The 23,015-nt window shown below is 33.5% G+C and overlaps 1 protein-coding gene across 1 annotated transcript in view; it reads left to right on the plus strand.

The window, feature by feature from the left end:
• LOC129940650 (facilitated trehalose transporter Tret1-2 homolog) overlaps positions 1-20,811 on the plus strand; it is a 42,756-nt gene extending 21,945 nt beyond the window's left edge. The window contains exons 3-5 of the mRNA XM_056049040.1: positions 6,088-6,226; positions 6,282-6,490; positions 19,494-20,811. Of these exons, the coding sequence (XP_055905015.1) occupies positions 6,088-6,226; positions 6,282-6,490; positions 19,494-20,546 (1,401 nt within the window). The 3' untranslated portion in view covers positions 20,547-20,811. The remainder of the gene's footprint in view (positions 1-6,087; positions 6,227-6,281; positions 6,491-19,493) is intronic.
• Positions 20,812-23,015: the final 2,204 nt, after the last annotated feature.

Consider the following 23,015-nt stretch of genomic DNA (forward strand, 5'->3'; position numbering starts at 1 on the left):
ACTAAGTTAGAAGATCCTGACAGACTAAAGTACGTCAGTCTGACAATCTGGGGTGTTCGGAAATACGAAATTGTTGAAAATTTGGAAGCAGGGCTTTCGACACTCTTTGTATGAACATTGAAGCTGAACGTAAACTATTTTGATACAGGTGATTAGGTAGGTAGAAATGGCGATCTCAAGGCAACCTAGCCTAAGATCCAATTAGAGCTGTAGTGCGCCGTTTTGATACCAAAAACTCGTTTGACCTTTGATTGAAAGGGATAGATTGATAGAGAAGCTTCATAGCGATTATGTTAGAGCCATTTTGTCGCATTGAGAAAAAAGATTAGGTCTCTAATCTTTGTCTCAGATAGCTCATCGAGTTCTTGAAAGAATTCTTTTCCAAAGCATTTCATTCTGGTGTTTGCCAAAACAGGACATTTGCAGAGGAAATGGATTATCGTTGCACTTTCTCTTTGGTCATTACAACTACGGCAAAAGGTGATGTAATAGATACCCACCTTCTCTGCATGAACTCCTATAGGCCAATGTCCGGTACAAACCTCAACAATCCTGGCTATGTCTTGCCTTGGCCTGCATAGAAGATCGTTTGTACGGGTTTTGTTATAGGTGGGCCGTATCCTCCTAGATATAATGCAGTTGGGTAAATTGCTCCACCTTCGGGTTGATTCAGTTTGGTAGATAGAAAAGATTTTACCCTTCATAGCACCAAGAGGAATGTTAACCATTTGCCCAAGTGAGCTATGAAGGATTTGGCTACATTTAGGGAATCAGAAAAGATCCCAGAACCAACTTCGCACTCCATCTTTGAGCCGTCAGTAAAGATGGTTGTGACGAAACCTATCGACACGATGTCATCCTGCCAATCTTCTCTCGATGGGAAAATAACCTAAAAACCCTTACTAAGGTTCAAAGTAGGAGTGCAGTAGTCAGTGTCTACCGAGATAATATCTGAGGGAATCAATTTGGTAGTGTTGCTATGACCATAATGTTTTGACAACCAGCTATTTGATTCCTTCAGCCTAATAGCGCTGCAGGAAACTATGTATTTAATAAAAAGGTCGATTGGTAGAAGATAAAAAATAACGTTTAAGGCGTCTGTTGGGCAAGTACTCATGGCCCCTGTGGTGCCGACGCAAGCTGTTCTCTGAACCTTCTTTAGCTTATTAATATTATAAGCTTTGCTAAGAACCATATGTTAAGAATGGCAGTACTACGGCTGTGTATGTCTATAAAATCAATCAATCAAAAATGATTTTATGATACAGGTGATTAATATGGACCGAAACCGATTAAGAAGTGTCATTCGTCGAAAAACTGGATTCTACAAGGGTTGGATTGATCTTGCTGCAAATTGTGGTATTATTCTAGAACTGATAGAATGTACTGGTCTCCAGATGAAATAAGCACTGTACGAGGTTATACAATCGATCGATGAAAATGAAAGAAAAACATTCATAGAAAAGGCGAGAACATCTACGGAAAGGGACATTTATTCGAAACTTAACTATATTTTTTGTATTTTTGTGTCTACTAAAAATCATGTTTTTCTTTGTATTTTGTAAATAAATTTAAAGTTATCAAATTTTGTTTCGACTAAACTAAAAGCCACAACTACTCTCCTTTTTATTGTTTGTTTGAATTAAAAGTAAATTTTGCTACAAGTCAATAAGTAACAATTACTTGAAAAAACTAAAAATTCTATGATTTTAAATTGAATATAAAATTAAATAACATTGTCACTCGGGCAGACGACATTTGTGTCATGCCCTATTATTTATTCATTTAACCAAAAAATGTATGTAACAAGAAACTTAAAATTATTGAATAAAAATATCTATCTATGTATATCTCTATCTATCTATCTATCTATCTATCTATCTATCTATCTATCTATCTATCTAAAGTACGTTAGTTTTGTTTTAGTTTATTTTTAGTTATTTGTAATGCTTAATACCATTTTTATTAACTGCAAACCAGCGTCTAAAGGTATCCAAGTCTAAGTTAATGTCAAAAAGAGAACTGCAATTATATAAAAAGGCTTTTTCATCAGCAAATTCTGTAATTTTGCCTTTGAAATTCTCATTGGAAATAGAATTAATAAAAATCAGAAAAAGCAAGGGACATAAAACCGAACCTTGGGGAACACCAATACTAATTTCACACAAACTTCTTAAGCTACCATTTATTTTCACTAATTGCTTTCTATTGGATTAATAAGAATCTAGCCAATCAAAAATATTTCCACACATTTCTGCATATTTTAATTATCTCAAGCATATTTAAAAAAAAAAATAGGTAAACATTTTCTCACGAACCAATAATGCTGGAGACTTGAATTAAATTTTATATTACATATTGTAACGTGATACCAAACAAATAGGTTTTTGGTAAAAATCCGATTAACGTTTTTGTTTTTATAAATCAAAAAACCTAAAATAATATATTTTTCACCTCGAAAATTTTATGAACAAAAATGATGTTATCTCCAAAACGATTTTGTGCAACGGTAAATAGCTTTTTTAACATCTCTTAAAATTTTGAATCGAATTGTCAATTTTTCATAAAAAATAAAAACCTAAAAAAACATTAACGTTGGTAAAAATTGATTTTTGACTTAAATATCTTTTAAAAATTTCGAGATATTATTGGAATTAAAAGTAGGTAAAAATTGGTTTTCGACTTGAATATATATTCTAAACTTTGATATATTGGCCTTAAACTAATTTTATCTTTTAATAAATATTGAATTGTTCGAATTTACTTACGAACAATTAAAAACCTAAACAAAAATTTATAAAAATTGATTTTCGATTCAAATATCTTTTCAAAAATAAAAAAATATTAGCTCAATACTTATTTTATCTCAAAGAAAACATTGTTTTTGACCATTAGTAAATCATTGTATAAAAATCTAACAGTCCGTTTTTTCATAAAAAAATAAAATCTATAAAAAATAGTACGCAAATTTGTTAAAAATTGATGTTTGGTTTTCGACATCTCGTGAACAATAGAAGATTTTGACTTTAAGTTAATCTCATTTATCCAATTTGTATTTGTTCATTATAAGAACTCCAATTTTTCAAGAAATGCTTCTAAAATTGGTAAAAATTGCTTTTTGACTAAAAATCTCGTTAAAAAAATTTCGAAATCAAACTATTTCATTATAAGCAAAATATTGTTGGTAATTTTTAATTTTTAAGAATAATTCAATTTTTTCAAGTCACAAAAAACATCTGGCCAACACTGGATTTAAAACGTTCAAGGAGCTTGCTCACTCTAAGCAGATCGCATATAAGCTCGATAATAGGTGTCATAACCGGACACTGTCTAATAGGAAAGCACGCCACGGGACTAGGCGTATTCTCAAATGACTTTTGCAGAAGCTGTATGGACGAGGAAGAAACAGTTTTTCATCTTCTTTGCACATGCCCTGCTCTAGCTCGAAAACGCATATCATATCGGTATAATCAGCCTCTCACGTTTCGTAAGGGACTCAAGCTGGTTCCATTGAGCTTAGGAGGAAGCCTCAAGATTCATGTGATATCACAATGGGCCATTAAACTGGCCTAAGTGTGTCCGTTTCCATCTTGGACAGCCACTATAACCTAACCTAACCTAATAGTAATTCAAGTGACAACTTTTTTAACAAAACACAAAAACCTAAAAACTTTTAAGCAAGACAAATGGACGGGGACATTTCGAATTGTTATACATAAATATTAATTTTGTCTGCAATTGCTTTTGGTGAGCTGGACAGTTAATGATGAAGTACAATATCTTGCGCTTTGATCTTCCTAATTTGGAATCAACTTGTATAAGTCAACTTGCGAAAAGGTCTGATGTTATTCAAGATCTATGATTTTCTACATAATCCACCGGCAAAGTTTTAATTTAATTGAAACAACGATGATTTTTCCTATAATCAGAAGCTTTCTGATCCAGTCAGTCGGATCCCTCAAAACAACTCACCAATTCTTTTGCTGAACTTATCTGTAAAACATTTTTTAACCAAAGCGTATGAGGGAAAACATTTGAAAAAAATCCGTTTCATCGATATTAGTTATGTTTGAATCCTCTGACCACCTCTGACATTTATTTTTTTTATTGTTCGGCTTTTGTCATATAAACTGAAGCGCTTCCACCAGATTTTAAAAAAATGTTTGCAAAAGAAAAACATTCGACTGACTTACTTACTTACTTAAGGTAACGCTACAGTACTATGTGCACTAGGGCATCACCCAACAAACTTCTCCATCTATCTCGGTCCCTAGTGAGATGTTTCCAGGGGCCCTACTCTGTAATGTGTTTCGAAAACGAATATTTTGTACTCTCTATTTCTAATGCGGATAAGAAATCTAGTACTTACGGAATGAAAAATTCTGAGGTAACGAATTGCGATTCGAAGGTCGTTTTTAAAGGACACGAAAAAAAAATTGTGTTAAGTTGTGTGAGAAAGATTAAATATAAGTAAGGATATAATAATTTTATTCGAAAATTAAGCAAATAAATTCCATTACAGGAAATCATCAGCGAAAAATGTGCATACCAAACAAAAGCTTTTGAAATTATGGTGGGATTCGTATAACTTGAAGGAAAAAAGCAAAGCAGTGAAGTGTAAAAAAAGTCATTACGATAATTCTCAATGACTGAATTTTAATTTTTTCCACGTCTTCTTTGTGATTTGATTTGAATTTTTTTTTGTATTTTTGCTTTGACGAAGAAATACTTCGAGACTCGGCAAATCTATTCGATAAATCGAAAAATTACTAGATAATTGTTTTATTCGATTCGAACATTTCACAGAGTACGAATTCATAAAGGAATCGAATATCAGTTTCGAATGGGATTGGCTTTCGAAACGCATTACAGAGTGGGGCCCCAGTTTTGAGCACCAAGTTGGGAGATGTCACTTTCAACATGTGCTGCCAACTGATTGGCGGTCTTCTTCTACTGCGCTCTCCTATGGGAGTAGATTCGAAGACTTTCCGGGCCGGAGCATTGGTTTTAATGCGCTCTACGTGACACAGTCATCTTAGTCGTTGGACTTTTACCCTTCTGTCTAAGACTACGTCGCTGTACAGCCTGTACCGTAAATCACGCGAAGAACTTTTCTTTCGAATCGATCCCAGGTCGTGTCAAAGTCCATGCTTCTTCACTATATAGCAGGACGGGGATGATGAGGGTCTTATATAGCGACACTTTGGTACTTCGAGAGAGGGTTTTGCTACTCAATTGCTTTCTTAGCCCAAAGAAAAAATTGAGGGAAATCATAAAATAAGGTCAAAAAGTTCGAGTTAGAAGATATTTCGACTTATATGGAGTTAGTCTCAGAGAGTGGGGTTTGTATCTCAGAAGGTATTTCTTAGAGTTGTTGATAAAGCTCACTTATCAAAAATTTCAGCATTTGGTAACGATTAATCTCTTCTTCGTTAAGTTGATAAAACTTTACAATAAAGTCTTTTTATTCAATTGAGAAATACACGTTTCAACTATTATTTAAAACTAACAAAAATTATATCAAAATAGGTCTGCATTTCAATTTAGTAATGATCAAAAAACATGTGCTCTCATCTTCAAGATTTCTTTACAATACATGACTTGGTTACTTTATATTCTGATACGGTTACAAATTTGTCACAGATCAATAACAAACATAATATATGTAAATATATTTATGAAACTGGACTCCATCTCATTTCAATTTCAAGTAAAGTACTAAGTATGTCGCCAAACTCAACCCTAAACACAAATTGATTGACCTCAATTGTTTTAATAGAATGGAAGAAGTGTAAAAGTGATTGTTTTGAGCGTTGCACGTCTTGCCTTTACGTCTCGTCTTTTAGACCACACACGTCTCATATTGAATTTGTATGTACATAAATATCTACGCAAGTCGCATCAAGCTTAAATTGTTTTTTATTGTTTTGAGTTAAAAACAATAAAAACACCATCATCCCGCATTCGAAAATAGAAATATTTACCGGCTATTTACGTAGATAGGTTATAATAATTGAATAATAATAAAAAAACAAAAGTTATTAAAATTGAAATCAGTGTTTTTTTAAATTTTTTTATAATTTTCAGATCATTGCAGCATGTGCTGTGCTCTTATTATCAGCAGCATGTGGTATGCCAATTGGTTACTCGGCAGTTCTTTTACCACAATTGTACAATTCAACAACAACAACAATACCAATCGATGTGGCCAAGGGATCATGGATTGGTAAATAAATTAATTAAAAACTAATGATATTAATAATAAACTTTTCTTTTTATAGCAAGTGTACATAGTTTAGCAACACCAGTTGGTGCACTAATGTCTGGAAGTTGTGCTGATATGTTTGGAAGGCGAAAAACACTCTTGTATTCTGTCATACCAATTATAAGTGGTTGGTGTTTGATTGCAATGTCAAACTCGTATTATATGATTTTAATTGGAAGATTTATAACAGGATCTGCAGTTGGAGTCCTTGGCGCTCCTGCTCAGGTAGGAAATGATCCTATATATTATAAAATATCAATTATTTACTTATCTTAATTCTTTGGAAATAGTAATTTAGAAAGTACAAAAGTAGTTTTTTTTTAAAAATTCATTCAATTATTTTGTGTTTATTGATTGAGTTTAATTTGATCAGTTAGAAGCTTATCTGACAAGTAGATGATTATATTTTTAAGTAGTTTTATGTGGTCCCATTAAGATCAATTTGCTGATTGTGTTTATTTCATGATATTTTATATCTGATTCTAATTTTTATTAAATTTCACAAGAAATTACTTATTTTTTTAAAAACAAATATTTATGCATAATGTGCTTCCCGTTTTAGTTACATTTTGACAATCTTCTTTTCGTTAAAAGATAAAACCCTTGAATTATTATGATTAGTGTCTAAAATCAAGCGAGGGGGACGGGGGCAGCACACATTTAACATAGAGAAAAATTTTTGAAAAGCCCTTAAAAATGTTCTTTAATGTTCTGTAAAGGAGGCTGACAAAATTGAAATAACATAATGTGTTCCTTTACCTTACATTTGCATTTCTCAAGGGTTTAAGTGACAACTTACAGTGTTGGAAAAAATAATAGAAACAACATATTTTAACTGTTATTCTAACGCAAGGATCCATTTATTTTTGTAAGCAAATGTTTTATATTCGATACTAAACAACATTTGTAAAAGTCATCTATAATTTTAATAAACATGGATCTTGCATAACGTTATACTCCCTTTGAACGGAAAGTGATGACAAGCTGGAAAACTATGATAGAAATTGCAAAAACATTAAACTGTTCGAATAAAAAAGTATTTTAAAACTTTACAATTCAAGACTAAAGCCTACTACGCTGCTGATGCGAAACGAAATTTTTCGGTGGTCTCCAAGTGTAGAGCGAAATTAAAACGAAAACCACAACGGAAAAATATTTGTGTAGAGTTCTGTCAGCTGTGGAAAACAAAAAACAAAAACACCGAAAGTCACGAGTAAACAATTTTCAATTTTGATTTGTAAACAATTTTTTCCAATAAATAAATTAAACGTCAAAATTTCGCAAGCAATTAATATACCGGGCAATTAAATTGAGAACGAAAAGAGTGGAGAATTGTACTAAAAAATCTAGTACAGCTATCCACTAAAATGACACATTTCGTTGTTCAGCAGCGTACTGAAAAACGAAAAGCACAGCGAAATTTTTCGTTTATGATTTCGTCATGTCATTTTTGTATGGGAAATTTCGTTTCGCATCAGCAGCGTACTAGGCTTAAAGAAGAAACAATATTAAGAAAAAGGTAAAATTCTTCGCGTTTTGATACACTATTGGTAAGAATATGTAAGAAGAAACCATTTCTTTCTTTAAGAGAACTCAAAAATGAATTGAACGGATCAGTGACAGCTAGAACAATAAGAAACCAACTTATAGAAGAAAGTCCTCCTGGTAGAAGTCCACGAAAGTCCTCTTAGTAGAAGTCCACGAAAAGTGGCATTTTTTAACCAAGCGAAACACTATACAAAGACTTTGAAAACAAACACTTACACAATTCACGGATGATGGAAAAATGTATGTGAGAATCCTAAAAGACGAGAAGCTTAACAAATACACAAAGGATAAAGTGAAATATGTTGGTGGGAATATAATGATTTGAGGGTACGTTTCAGCATCTGGTGTAGATCAATACTTTGGATCAAAGATAAGATTATGACCCTCACAATCCCTCGGCCTTAACCCAATTGAACGCTTATAGGGCATCCTAAAGCAAAAGATCGGAGATTGTTGTTAAACCAAAAAGAAAGACGAGTTCTGGTCGAAAATTCAAAGGGAATGGTACGCCATCCTGTAGAGACATGGTGTTGAATTGGTGAATTTGATTGGGCGAACAGTGGAGGTAGTTATTAATATTAAGAGTGCCACTGTAAAATACTCACAGAATTTGAAATACTTTTACCGCTAAGTTACTTTCTCGCTACGAAAAGAGTACCATTCTAAATTTGGTTTCTATTATTTTTTTCCAGGAGAAAGCATAATAATAATCGCAAGTCTATTTGTTATCATTATTTCCCAATATTATATTTTAAAAAATGGTTGTATTTAAGCAATAAAAGGGATGGAGATACTTATTTGGAGTTTTGCTAACTTAGGAGCTCAAAAAGAGCACTAAATTCCCTCATCATTAGCTTGACTTCAAGTTGGGAACACCACAAGTTTGAGGGGCAAGGGGTTTTTGAACCAATTCGGGATTAAAGCACTAAAGAGCCCTAAAACACCCCATCATTAGAATTTCGAAATTCGATTGTGGTGTGTCCAGGTTTACCGACCTTTAAAAATCTATCTGGGGAGTTTTTATTTTCATACTCTCTACAAATACATTTTTATGTTAGAAGAGAATGAACACGAAGCTTGTTTCTATTATTTTTTCCAACATTGTAAGTTATTAGATCATTTTGGAACACTAATGTAAAGCAAGATATGGTCTAACTATTCAATTAAGACGACACCACACATATGAAAGTATTCCAAGACTCCAACAGAATTCCAAACATGCCATATTAAAGAGAGTTTTTGGTGCATTTCACGCAGAAATGTTAGAAATTGTGTTGGAAAGTAGATTTTTCCAAAAAAAAATGATATATTCTATACTTCAGAAAATGAGGAAGTTTCCTTAATTTCATTTTGAAAAATTGTCTTTCTTTTTAGGTGTTTTTTATACTGACACAATTCCCAGATTTCTATTATTTCTATAATCTTCATTTTGCTAACTTGTAGATTGGAGTTGAACCTTTTGGAATTAAAAATCAACAAAAATTAAAAATTGTAGGGAGAATAATGTTTGGTTCTTGAATTTAAGGAAATAGACATTAGTTTTGAGGTTACCCATGGGAGAGTAATGAACTTAAACAAACCATTTTGTACTATTAATAAAGTTAAAGAGACGTTTTGTGTCAATCGTTGCCAGTTTACTGGTGTTATCGAAGAAGGGATTATCGAGAAAGTTATTCCTTCTAATGGAGAGTGCTGGACAAGTACATATGTACATAGAATGTGTTGGACCGCTTCCTCTTCCTCCTCGTCCATGCCGCTTCTACAGAAGTCATTTGTGTAGACCCCTAGCCTCAGAGCATGTCTTCCTATGAGGCAGTGTCCCGTTATTACTTCAATTGTAGAGCTTATACTTTGTCTGCTCAGTGATATCAAGCTTTTTGACCGTTTTAGGTCAATACTTGGCCATATTTGCTTGGTTGCTAGGCAGGTGGTACTTTGTGACCATCTAGCATTTGTTGTTTCTAGAGCATATCGCTTGAGAAGATATTTGCATGTAGCAAGTGGTGTTCCCATGTTATGTTTTTGTCTAACATAAGGCAGAAGTGTTCCGTTTTTGGCGAGCTCATCGGCTTTGCAATTTCCCGGAATGTCTCTGTGGCCTGGCACCCAAATGAGGTGAATGTTAAACTGTTCCGTCATCTCATTCAGAGATGATCGACAATCGTGGACTGTTTGAGAGTTTGTGGAGACAGACGCGAGAGATTTAAGAGCGGCTTGGCTGTCTGAGAAGATTCGTATATCCTTACAAGATATAACGTTTTCTTTGAGCCAGGATAGGATAGTGCTTCTTTAATCGCCATTACTTCTGCCTGGAATACACTACATTGATTGGGAAGTCTATAAGATAGACTGAGATTCAGTTGTTCTGAAAAGATACCACTTCCAACTCCGTGATCGGTCTTTGAACCGTCAGTATAGAAGTGTACCGCATCGTCTTCCAGGGGTCCCTCTTCTTCCCAGGAGGATCTTGAAGGGATGGACACATGGAATCTTTAACCAAATACCATTTTTAGGGTGGTATAGTCTAAGCGATCTGGGATAGATCTGAAATAGTCTACAATAGTAGTATATCCAGTATTGTTACTGGTCCATTGAGAGGTGGCTCAAAGCCTTACACATGAGTTGGCAGCCACCTTTTTAGAGAAGATGTGAAGTGGTGTTAGGTTTAAAAGCACTTCCAAGTGCTGCGGTTGGTGTTGAGCGAAGTGCTCCTGTGATGCACATACGAGTACCTGCTGACCGCTGGACTTTGATGAGCTTATTTAGATTTACCATCTTGTCCAGTGCAGTCCACCATACGATGGCTCAATAAATGAGTATCGGCCTGATTACCGAAGTGTATAGCCAGTGGGTTATTTTTGGGGAGAAGCCCCATTTTGATCCTATGGCCTTCTTACAAGTAAAAAGCGCTACAGTAGCCTTTTTGACTCTTTCATCAATATTTGCCTTCCAATTTAGTTTTTTGTCTAAAATGAGGCCCAAATGTTTAGCTTGATCGGAAAAGCTTAATGGTATTCCTCTAATTTTGGGTGGGCTAATCTGAGGAATTTTATATCTTCTCGAAAAGAGTATTAATTATGTTTTGTGTTTGTTGACGTCCAATCCACATTGCTTAGCCGATTTAATGAGCCTGTTTAGGGCATTTTGTAGGAGTTCCGAGAGAACTTCGGGGTGCTTCCCAGATACGGATATCGCAACGTCGTCAGCATAGGCAATCACCTTAAAACCCTCTGCTTCCAATGCTGTAAGTAAAACTAAAATGTAAATAGTTACGGCATTCGTTATAATACGTTTGTATGTGATTCATCATATAATCCCATCTCACAATTCAAACATACGTACAAAAAAAGTACAGCTCAGGTTTTTTCATACTACTATCCAAAAAAAAAGCTAGTACAAAATAAATTACTAAGAATACAATGGGGATCTCATCTATAATAACGCTAAACTTATCCACTTTCACTTATTATTATCAGAAAATTAATAATGTCCACCTTATTTTAATATGTGTACATTTTTTAATTATGAATGGCAATTTCAAGGTAATTCACTGTTCAATCAATGGGCGCATTCAGACAACAGAAGAGAATTCATTTTTGCATTTAATTGCCCTTTTGAACGTTAATTTTGACCAAGGCAATTAGTTAATTTGTCATAAACTTCAAACTCGAAATTTTACTTCACTAACCTCTACCTTGTCTAGAAATCACTACTCAGGCAAGCTAAAATTCCCTTTCGATTTGTAAGTTGTATTTTAAAGAAATATTACATACTTATTCCTTTACCAATTTGACAAGAAACCCTTTAACATAAAACATCAGATAGAATTTTACAGACAATAAATAAATCACGCAGGTAATAAAGTTCAGCTTTCAGTTGAATGAAGAATTGTGATTAGCTGTTATTTTGACATAAGTGGAATTGACTTGATAGTTAGGGAGATTTTTTGTTGACTTAATTTGAAGGCAATTTTTTGGCAGCTGGCCAGTCAGATACCAAGAACTTGCTTTACTTTCAAGTACCTTCAGTCACCGAGACATGTCTAATGTCTTTGATACTCTGTTAAAAATCAGTAAAAATTTTCTATGTCGCGCAATCGATGTTTTTTGTGACTTTTTCAAAATGAAGTGTGAGCGTGTGATCAGAGTCCGTTCGCGCTAAAAATACTATTTTTCGATAAAGCGCTCAACATTTTGACAATAGTTGTTTGTATCATGTGTATAGAGAAAGATAGAGAGAGATCAATAGTCAAAACGACTATCAACAAATGGACAATCAACTATCATCTTAGACTATTCCACACCAACAGGGCTCGAATCGCAATCGAGAAAAACAAATATACTTACGTCACCCGTCAATCATGTAAACATACATAATATGTACCTACATATGTACTTAAGATGTAGATTGTGACCTAGCTAATGGAACTTAAAAAATTAGAGTAATTGATCAAAGTTTAAAAACGTTTGCAAAACGAGTTCTAAATCGACTTATATATTATGTCATTCTTGATTGTTTTGGTTTAAGGGGCAAGTTATAAGTAATAAGTATCATTGGCGTTAATAGTTGAAAACACTCACTGGATTTTTTTGACAGGTCGGTTAAAGCGTTCATTAAAAAATGTGTATCATCTTTTTTGTAATCTTTGAGTTTATATACTGCCAACCACTATGATGAGGAGGGTGACCAATTTTGGAATCGATTTTTGCTTTTTATAGTTGATGGAAGATTGGTACCCGGAAACGTTTACAACCTGTGAATACATGCATATTCCACCATTAGACATTTAAATAAAAGGATAAGTTAGAAACAAGCGGCATTGGTCGCATTCACAAAGCTAGTGGCTAAGAAGTCAAGGGATTATGATTGGCTTAATCTAACTACAAAAGTATTTGAAATTTCCCCTTCGACGTATTGTAAAAATGTTGGCTACAAAGTTAGTGGAGAATGATTTTGACGTTTTACAATCAGCTGCTCCGTTCAGTATTTAAATACTAATATAAATCATTAAAAATGTGTCTTAAATTTGATTTTATTGAATTTAATAACACCAAAGATAATTTAAAGTTAACAAATCAAAAATGTTTCTTATTTTATATATTTGCAGTTGTCAATAATAAATGACAGTTCCAGATTGACTAGCGTTGTAGTGTTGTTTTGCATTCACAAAGCTAGTTGAGTTATGACAACGTAGCCACTAGCTTTGTGAATGCGACCATTGTCTTTTTGGAAAATCCGAGGCAGAGGTCCAAAATAGCTTTCAATTTTTGTAAATGACCGTTCTATCAAACATTTCTAGTTGTTCCTTCTCTTTGTGCACAAAAACTAAAAGTCGACTGTGCTATAAATAGGTTATAGCTCCCCACACGTTGTAAAGATGATGCACGGCTATGATGTCTTTGCAAAATAAGCTCATTCTTTCTCAAGGTTAATTTGTTTTTCACAAAGGCAACGCGTTTGCATTCAATGTAACATGCTCTCATTGCAAAAGTCATCCGATGCTCCTTGTGCACTTGCCTCAAAAAAGGTTTATTTTATAGTTTCCTTATCTGGATAATATTTCTTTCTTATTTTACCCTTTAACTGTTGTCATTCTGGCTGATACTCAGCTGAATGACCTCATTGAAGCAGTCTGTAGAGTAAAATTCTCAAGATGTTCCTGTTTTTTCCTTGTATTTTTGTTTGTTTTTTCCATATTTTGTGTGGTATCATTACTTACAACCTTCTTACTCCTGTCAAGTCTCCTTGCTAATTTACGCTCTAAGAGTTTCCAGTCTTTGAAAGCATCTACCGTTGAAATAGACCGCCGTTAGTGAAACGATATTGTTCCGAATGAAAAATGGTCCGTTTCAAAATGTTTTAATTTCCATCATTAACAAAAAATAAAAATAAATTGAAAGAAAAACTTCGTTTTGGTATCACCAAACACTTAATATTATAAAATATAACTTGTTTAATAATAAACACTAATTATAGCAAAAACTTAGCCCTAAATTATAATGCAACCAAAAATAGGAAAACAAACATTTGATTGAATATAGAATTATTAGATTTTAAAATTCAAATGAATAAATATCAATTTATGGAACAAAGATTTACCCTTCCATTTATTTGGAAAATATAAATTTTGGACTTTTCGTCAAGACATATTCTATAAAAAATATTCAAGACAAATTATAACTAATAAAAATGTATTATTCAAATTCTTAATATTAACCAAATTAATTAAAATTAAACAACATTCCGTTTAATTGGAAATTGGACTATTTTAATACGAACTATTGGGCAGATTCAGACGATATAAGTGACTTGGAAGTAAGTAAAGTTTCTAGTAAATAACCTTCAAATTAAGGCAATTTGATTGGAAAGTTGACCGTAAGCCAAGAAAAATGGGCAGGTTCAGCTAACATGAGGGACTTAAATGTTGACCAAGCAACAAGTTAGTTTTTCAAGCGTCATGAATTTCAAATTCAGAACTTTACTTCGCATATCTACTACAATAAGTTCATAGTACTAAAAGTAGCAACAATATTACTGCATTAAAAACACTCTTCAGGCAAGCTACAAGTCCACCACGATTTGTATTTTGTATTGTAAAGCAATATTGGCTATTTCTTTTCCAAATTGAAAAGGAACCCTTTTATAAAAAGCATCAAATAAAGTTGTGCAGAAAATAAATAAATCATAAAGTAATAAAGTTCAGCTTTCAGTTGAATGAAAAACATTATCAACTGTCATTTTGATAGAAGTGACTTGACTTGATAGTTAGGGAGATTTTTCTTGACTAACTTTCTAGTCAGCTTTTCATTAAAGTTGTCTTATTTGGAAGCTAATTTTTTGGCAGCTCGCCAATTAGATACTAGAAACTTGCCTAACTTTCAAGTCTTTTATGTCGTCTGAACCTGCCCAATGTCCCTTACTATCAAGGCAAGTCTATTTATGTCAAAATGATAGATGCAAAATGTACGTTCGAATAATACAGTTGACTACAAATGAAGTCCATTATGTTGTCTAAATCTGCCCATTTTGACGTGACATATTTGTTTTAAGTAAAAAAAAGAACCTAGTGGAAGGGAAATGTAGTTAGGGTTGTGATCATGACTGTTTAGATATTTTCATTGATAACCTCTATAAACCAAACAAATCTCAAATTGTTGCAGAAAAAAAAGTTATATGTATCGAAGATTAAAATTTGTTTAATGATCTGAGATTGGCTTATAGTTTTAAAAACAAAATGTCTGTGCTTTTTTAAAACAATATTTTTTTTAAATAACCTTCAAAACTAACTGTTAACGATTTGAATTGAATACAAAAATGAAGACTTAGCGATCTTATATTAAATTGTTTAAGGAAAATGAAGGTATTTAAGTTTATTTATGGCACAAAACCGATACAAAATTCTTATACTTTATCCCAAACTGAATAAGCCAGCTTTGCTAATTTATTTTTAAAAAAGGCCTTACTTAATATCTCAAAGCCCAAATCCACTAATTCAATTTTCTTCAAATATGTTCATTTTATAAGGGATGAACAAATATCATTAATTTATTATCACCTTGATATTTTTCTTTCAACTTTATTCTGCTGTGGCGCGCGCGGTCAACAAACGTCCTCCAAGTGAAGTGAGTAATAATTTCTGAATACATTTCAAACCTATGGTCGGTCTTTACTATGTATAATACGTGACGTTCTAGAAAATTATCCCCCGAATAAAATGTTCTCACAATTCAAGTTAATTGGAGTAAAGGCCACCGTTTCACTGATCACTGACCTATGGTGTTCTGAAATCTTCTATTTTTTCGTTTGCAAAATAAACTCAATCTAAAGCGAGAGAGAGTTAATTGAATCAAAGGCCAATGTTACACTGACCCATGTTCCAAAATTTACTTTTTTAACCCCCCTCTCTGGGATTTATAATTCTGTCCAAACCAAAACTCATTCTCAAGCCTGTATACGGTCCACGACCATGACGACGTGTGTCACGTAAAAATAAAAACAGACAAAAAACATCGAAGACGTAATAATTTGCCGCCGTACCGTTGCTCGTAGTCGTTGACGGAGAGTGAAACTGTGTCACGGTCAATTCGCTCGTAAATTATCTTCCGGCAGATTAAATTGGCGGTAAACCGTTTATTTACGCTCAAGATACATATAACGCGCGCGCCTCTAATAAAAACAAACGCTTCATGATAAACCGGCATTAGACTACATCAGTCACAACAAGTTGATAAAACCACCCCCGACATCCCTTGACGATATACATAAGTCGGCGCAAAAATAACACGTCGACGTGTCGTATATCGTCACATAACTACATACATACATACTTCGATCGCACAAATTGCCGAGTTCAAGATGTAGGGGCAAGGTCGAAATTTATGTTTTGTGCATACCCAAGCACGACGGCCTTGACAGAGATGATGAACGCGGACACATCCACCAGTTAAACGATTTGTAACGTTTTTGACACAAAGTCATGGATAATCGTGTTTATAATTTGATTATAAGGCGGGTGTGATCTTTATTATTCGAGAGTTCCTGCAGTGATGCACGGCACCAGCGAGACAGCCAGGCGAGTATTGTATGGCGCACCGTTTGAAGCTAAATCAATTAAGGTATTTCCAAACAAACAGCCTTGAACTAGTCAAAGATGATTCTCTACAGTTCAAGGCACCTTGAGACTTTTATTTAGAAACCGAACTGACTAAAAACTCGTTCATTTAATTGAATCCAGGAACCGCATACGATTGTAGTACGTGCGATTGTTATTTTCAATTGAGCAGCTAGTAAGTAAGTTAGTTTGGTGAGGGTGCACGGGGATTTAATGCGTTCACTTAAACGTTACGGATAGATAGATAGATCACGGTCAATGGCGTTGTAATTCAAAGTTGACCAAGAAAGTGATTTAATCCGTAAGATTTACAACGTTTCTTTTTCTTTTTTGTCTGCGTATTAAGAAATACATTTTACGTGCCTATTTTGTAAAGACGTCAACTATCCAGCTCTATGCGGTAGTAAGGCGTGTGTCGTAGGTGCTGTGTGTTGTGTTTATGTGACAAAATTAAACATTCAGACGGAAACGGATCTTAGTTGGACTTGAACTTGAAGAAAATAGGATAGGATTGATGGCTTTTTAAGAGGCTTTTATTAAACTTTTATCATATTCAATTTACTATCTGGCATAGGAGCGGAAAAGTTGGAATTTTGAGAAATTAATTTCCATTGTATTCGATATATTTACAGTAGGCATTATGGGCCAGCTTTATATATTTTTTAAAAAGAGGTTTCATTTTGAAAAACCCGCTATTCGCACAGCTATCATTTTTGATGTAGTCATATTTTGACATTTTTCAACTATGCCAAAACCAAAAAGCGTTGGGCAGGCTTAAGCTTAGGCTTAAGTATATTTATTTGCAGTCAACTCTTTTTTTTATCGTACATACATATATGTGCATATTTTGAATCGGGCAACTTTTTAGTTTTTCAAGTGTCAACCATATCTTTCTCGAAACTTAACTACACAAATCTCTACCTTCAGTTCGGTGGGCCTGCTTCGATGTTGCTTTTAATGACTTTCTATTATTATTTTATTCTTCCAAGGAGCAAATATTTTGTCTGTTGACATTATTTTACAGCTGTTGAGCTGTCAGACAAAGCAAATGTTCAGATAATTGATTTCTGAAACACAAACACGATACAGCTTCGGCTTCGCCTGACTTTTACTAGTTCAGCCATAGGAATTCAATGCATGCTATCACAATGAAGCTTCGACCTAACGTTTCATTTGACAATCGTAAGGAAAGAACGTAATGTGACTCCAAACAAAACCTCTAGTTCATATTTGTTGAACATTTGCTTTGTCTGACAGCTCCACATGTGTAAAAAAGTCAACAAACAAAATACATCTGTTTTGGAGGAATTCTCATTGGTTATTATAGGCTGTGTAAGCTACTTCCGCGATAAATTTAATTTTTTCATATTTTTTTTTATTTTGAGAAAAAATAACAGCTGCTAATGACAGAAGTGCCATTTTAGAGATGTCATTTTGCAGTTGTTATTCAAAGCAACCTCGAAGCAGGCCCAACGTAACGCAGATGAAGTCGAATCTTCTCTGGTACTCATGTGAATAGTGCTTAACAAAGTAATTGGCTGCGTTCAATCTCGTGTTGGATAGCTGTCAAAAAATAAAAACAACTTTCACCTGTTCACAAAAAGCAGAGAAACATTTAATCTTCGAAGTCAAAATTGTTGTAAGATAAAACATTTAATAGATAATTCAACTGATTCGTCGGAAGATGATGAATTGATTGATTGATTCCAAATTAGCCATTTACAAAACGAGAACAAAATAAGTCAATTTTGAATTTAAAAAAAGTAGATGATAATTACCTTCTTAAATTCGGAGGAAAATAGCTTCTTCATTGTCTATTATGTACACAACATCCTCAAATACAAACAGCTGAAATCAATTTTCAAGTTTAGTGAAATTCAACGATGTGTTGAATCAGCTGTTCTGTCAGATACCTACATACCCCAGAAATTCTTGGATACCTGTGGATTCCTTTTTTGACATCTCAGCTGTTTTTGATCAGCTATTATTTTACACGTAAAACACTAAAGAAAATAATGTATCCGGATACCCTATCTGTATGAGATTGAACGCAGCCATTAAGTTAAGCTTTTAGTTTATTCGACAGCTGTCATTTTGACATACATAAGTGGATTTGACTTGATATTTAGAGAGATTTTTCTTGACTATACTTCCTGTCAACTTTCCGATAAAGTTGCTTTAATTGGGAGTACATTTTTGATAGCTGGTGAATCAAATTGGGCAGGTTCGGACAACATAAGGGGCTTCATTTGCAGTCAACTTCATTCTTTGAACGAAAATATTGACCAAGGCAACTAGTTAGTTCTTTAAGTGTCATAAATTTTAAATTCAAAACTTTACTTCACAAATCTCTACTTCAAGATTATAGTACAAAAACTACCAAAAATATTATTGCCCACAGAACACTCCTCAGACAAACTACGAGACCACAACAATTTGTATTTTGTAGTGTAAAGAAATATTACTTATTTCTTTTCCAAATTTACAAGGAAGTTTTTTAGAGAAAGCATTAAATGAAGGTGTGCAGAAAATAAATAAACCATACAGAAATAAAGTTCAGCTTTCGGTTGAATGAAAAACATGATCAATTGTCATTTTGACATATGTAAGTTGATTTGACTTGATAGTTAGGGAGAATTTTCTTGACTTGCTTTCCAGTCAACTTTCCATTAAAGTTACCTTAATTGGAAGGTAATTTTTTGGCAGCTGGCCAATCAGGTGATAGAAACGTCTGAATCTGCCCATTCTATAGACTTTCCTTACTTTCAAGTCCTTTATGTCGTCTGAAGCTGTCTACATATATTTTTTAAGCTCATAGCAAGTCGAGTCCGCTTTGATTAGAGTTTGATAAGAGCTCTCAGATTTAACCTCTGATCAAGATAAGAAAACTTAGAATTTGAAGGAAAATACATGTTTCAACAACTTATTGAAAATGTAAAAATGTATTACCAAAGATCTTTTAGATATACTCGTACCTTAAATAGACACTATTTGTCTTTAAAGTTTATTAATAAACATATCTTAAACAATGCAAGTCTAATTTAAATCTTCTTTTGTTTTCTCTTTCAGATTTACATTGCTGAAACAGCTGAACCCAACCTCAGATCTCTTCTAATTGGAGCACCAGCATTTTCCTACACCAACGGAATTCTACTCGTCTATATTCTTGGTTCAAGTCTTGAATGGCGTTTAGTAGCGTGGTTGTCGATTGTTCTGCCAGTTCTAGCTGCAGTAGCGCTTTTTCTTATCCCCGAAACACCATCATGGTTGGTGCGCAACAATCGTTCGGAGAAAGCCTTCAAAGCTTTGAAATTCCTACGACACAACGAATCTACTGCTCAATCAGAATTAACTACAATCCACGAACGTCTGGATCAGGAGAAAGTCACAACCAAGACGAATGAGAACATTTTCCGTCTCTGTTGTCAACGTGCTGCCTACAAGCCTCTATTCATTGTCATAGTATTTTCGATTCTTCAAATGTTTTCCGGGACTTTTTTGGTTGTTTTCTATGCCATCGATATCATTTCGGAGTTCGGGAACAGTATTGAACCCAAGTCAGCAGCTATTCTCACCAGTATTGTACGTTGCCTATGCACGCTGATGATATGCTTCATTTTATTGGTTGTGCGCCGAAGACTTATTACCATCATCTCAGCATTGGGATCAGGTTTGAGTTGCTTGGGCCTCAGCTTATTTATGTACTACCGTCAAGGCCAACCAAACTCTCAACTTGACGTCTATGTTGCTATTACCTGTTTGACGTGTTACATTGCATTCAATACTCCGTTGATGGTCATGCCCGGAATCATGGTTGGAGAATTGTTTCCTGCCAAAATTCGAGGTCGTACAGCTGGTACAATGTTTGCGTGCTGTAATGTAGCACTGTTTTGTTTGGCCAAAGCGTTCCCAGTCATAAAAGAAGCAGTGAAGACACGTGGAGTGTTTCTAATGTTTGCTATTGCTAGTTTCTTGGCAGCAATTTTCACATTCCTTCTGCAACCAGAAACCAAAGGAAGGACTTTGGACGAAATCGAAGATTATTTCAATGAGAAAAATTGGTTTTGGGTAAATCGAAGTGATCGATTCAGGAGTAATAAAAAGCTCACAGTCAAAGCATAGGAGAGATTGAGTATTGAAGTTTGCTTGTTCATTAGAGTAGAACTCGATGTGTGATAATTTTTGTTTTTAATATTAAATAGAACTATTAATAGGTATCAAATAAATCTGTATGTATGTACAGTATAAATTTACTATTATTTTAGGTTTATTTCAGTTAAGTAATAGGCATAACAATTATTGTATATTTTATAGAATTTAAAATTTGTTGTATGTTTAAGTAATTGTAAATAATTGAAGAATGAAAATGAAATTAAAAGAAAAACTATCTTAAAATGTATTGTTTTCATTTTGAAGTGAAAAATGTATTTTCTTTAATTAAATGGCAAGTGCACAGTCGCAGATATAGTACGAGATGTGCTGAATTGAAGGAAAGAACAAGGAAAGGCTAACCATTTCAATATCAGTCCTATTTTTTGATTCGATTGGAATGAATATTTCGCAGAAATTTTATTTTGAGTTTCAAATTTAAAAATTGTTCAAAGTTCGTCAGGGTTATGCCATAAAAAAATGTTTTAACTTTTGAAATACATTTTTAGGTTAAAGGGATTTTTGAACCAAACCAGGATAAGAGCACTTCACTAGCATAAAAAGAGCCCTTAATTACCCCATCATTAGATTTTTAAAATATTGTTTGGTTTAGAAAGTTTCTAGCTTGACGTCAAGCTGGGAACACAAGTTTGAGGGCAAGGATTTTTTAACCAAGTTGGGTTTATATTAGCATAAAAAGAGCTTTAAATCCCCATACTTAGAATTTCGAAATTCGATTGTGTGTTTCCAACTTTACGGACCTGAATGTTTCAATAAATTTGCCTTGGTTATTTGCTTAACTTTCTTGAAATGCCAATTCTTATCAATGTTTTAAATTCTAAACGGATTTCATTTCCTAGATTAACTTTACGGACGGAGTTTTTACTAATATTCCATCAATCTTCCAGTTGAACACCTAACAGGTATGGTCAAAATAATAAAAACCACTCGTTTATTGGGAGTCAAAAAAAACTTGTACAATAAAAAAAATGTTAGCCAGCTTTGGCGGTCATATGGCAGAAATCAGTATTGAATTATAATGCCAGAAGATTAATTTACTACTTCTTAAGGACCTAGAAGGTTTTTGAAAGATAGAGTTAATGAATTTAAAAATTTTTTTAGAGTTATCTAGATATTTGAGAAGAGTGCTTAATCTACTTATCATCATACCAACCAACCAAATTGGAGTAGTCTTAATAATGAATACCATGGGAGTGCCTTTCTTTAATTTTGTTTTAAGTTTACCGCATAAGTAGATATCTCATTAAAAAACTTAAGATATGTTAAAAAACGGACCCAAATCAGAGTGCTTCCGCCAGTATCCTTAACTTCTGTCATTGCAATTATTCAATGCTTCTGTGCATATTTATTATCAAATCCAGACTTCGTTAGTTTTCAGAAATAACATTCGAGGTTTCAAATATTTTTTTTCCAATATTATACTTACTTCGTCTTACTTTTAAACTTAAAGTTGCTAGCGTTAAAGGCTCCTAAAATATTTCTAGTCAACCAAAATGTCCTTAAAAAAACACCCACTCAATTTTCTAGAAGTCCTTTCTACATCTTTCGATGTTTTTATCTGTAAAAGAAAATTTTTCCCAAGCCGATATCTCTTATCGTTCTTGAGAAATGGTCGCCTAAAAATGGTATCACGAACGTACGGACGTACGCGGACGAGCACACACATCTCTCTAAAAAATCCTTGATTTAGATTCTAGGACCCTTGAAACGTCAACAAATCGGACCGATTACAAAAACATCCTATGGGAAGTAAAAAAAGGAGTTTTCAAAAATTTTAAATTGCTCTACTATATTGCTCAAGATGTTTTTAAAATAGCATCAAAATACCGTGAGGGACAATAAGATTAAAAAATTCTGGCAAAGTTGATTTTTGTAAAGCGTATTATTTAAGTATCTCTTTAACACTCCCTTAAAGCTCATCGCATTTTGAACAGGAGCAGAACATTTTGGAGGGATGAGAGGGGATCTTTTTGAAAATGGCTTAAAAGCTATACATTTTTTTTTTAAAGTGTACATGCATTTAGGTTCTACATTTCATTTTTCCTCGAAATGAAATTGAAATCTATACAAAATAAAAATTGGAGTTCTGAAATTAACTTTTAGCAAACATTGATATCATTTCGTTCGAACTTAAAACGAAGTGAATTTACGTGTTCTACATTTTGATTTTTGCAATTTTCAAGTGATTTGATTTGGACCATATTCAGTTGGTGTGATTTGAAATCGAAATGAGGAAATTGTTTAAAAACAGTTGTAGATTCACTAAAAGTAAATAAAACTTTACTCTTTTTTATATAATACATTTTATTCGTGAGAAGTTGTAGATTCTGCTTATAAGGGAAGGGACAAATGCATTTAAATTTTTTTAACACACAAAATGTCTTTTTTATTAAACCGTTTCGAATAAAAAAACGTTCTTCC

This window comes from Eupeodes corollae, chromosome 1, assembly GCF_945859685.1.
Source record: "Eupeodes corollae chromosome 1, idEupCoro1.1, whole genome shotgun sequence".
Classification (NCBI taxonomy): domain Eukaryota; kingdom Metazoa; phylum Arthropoda; class Insecta; order Diptera; family Syrphidae; genus Eupeodes; species Eupeodes corollae.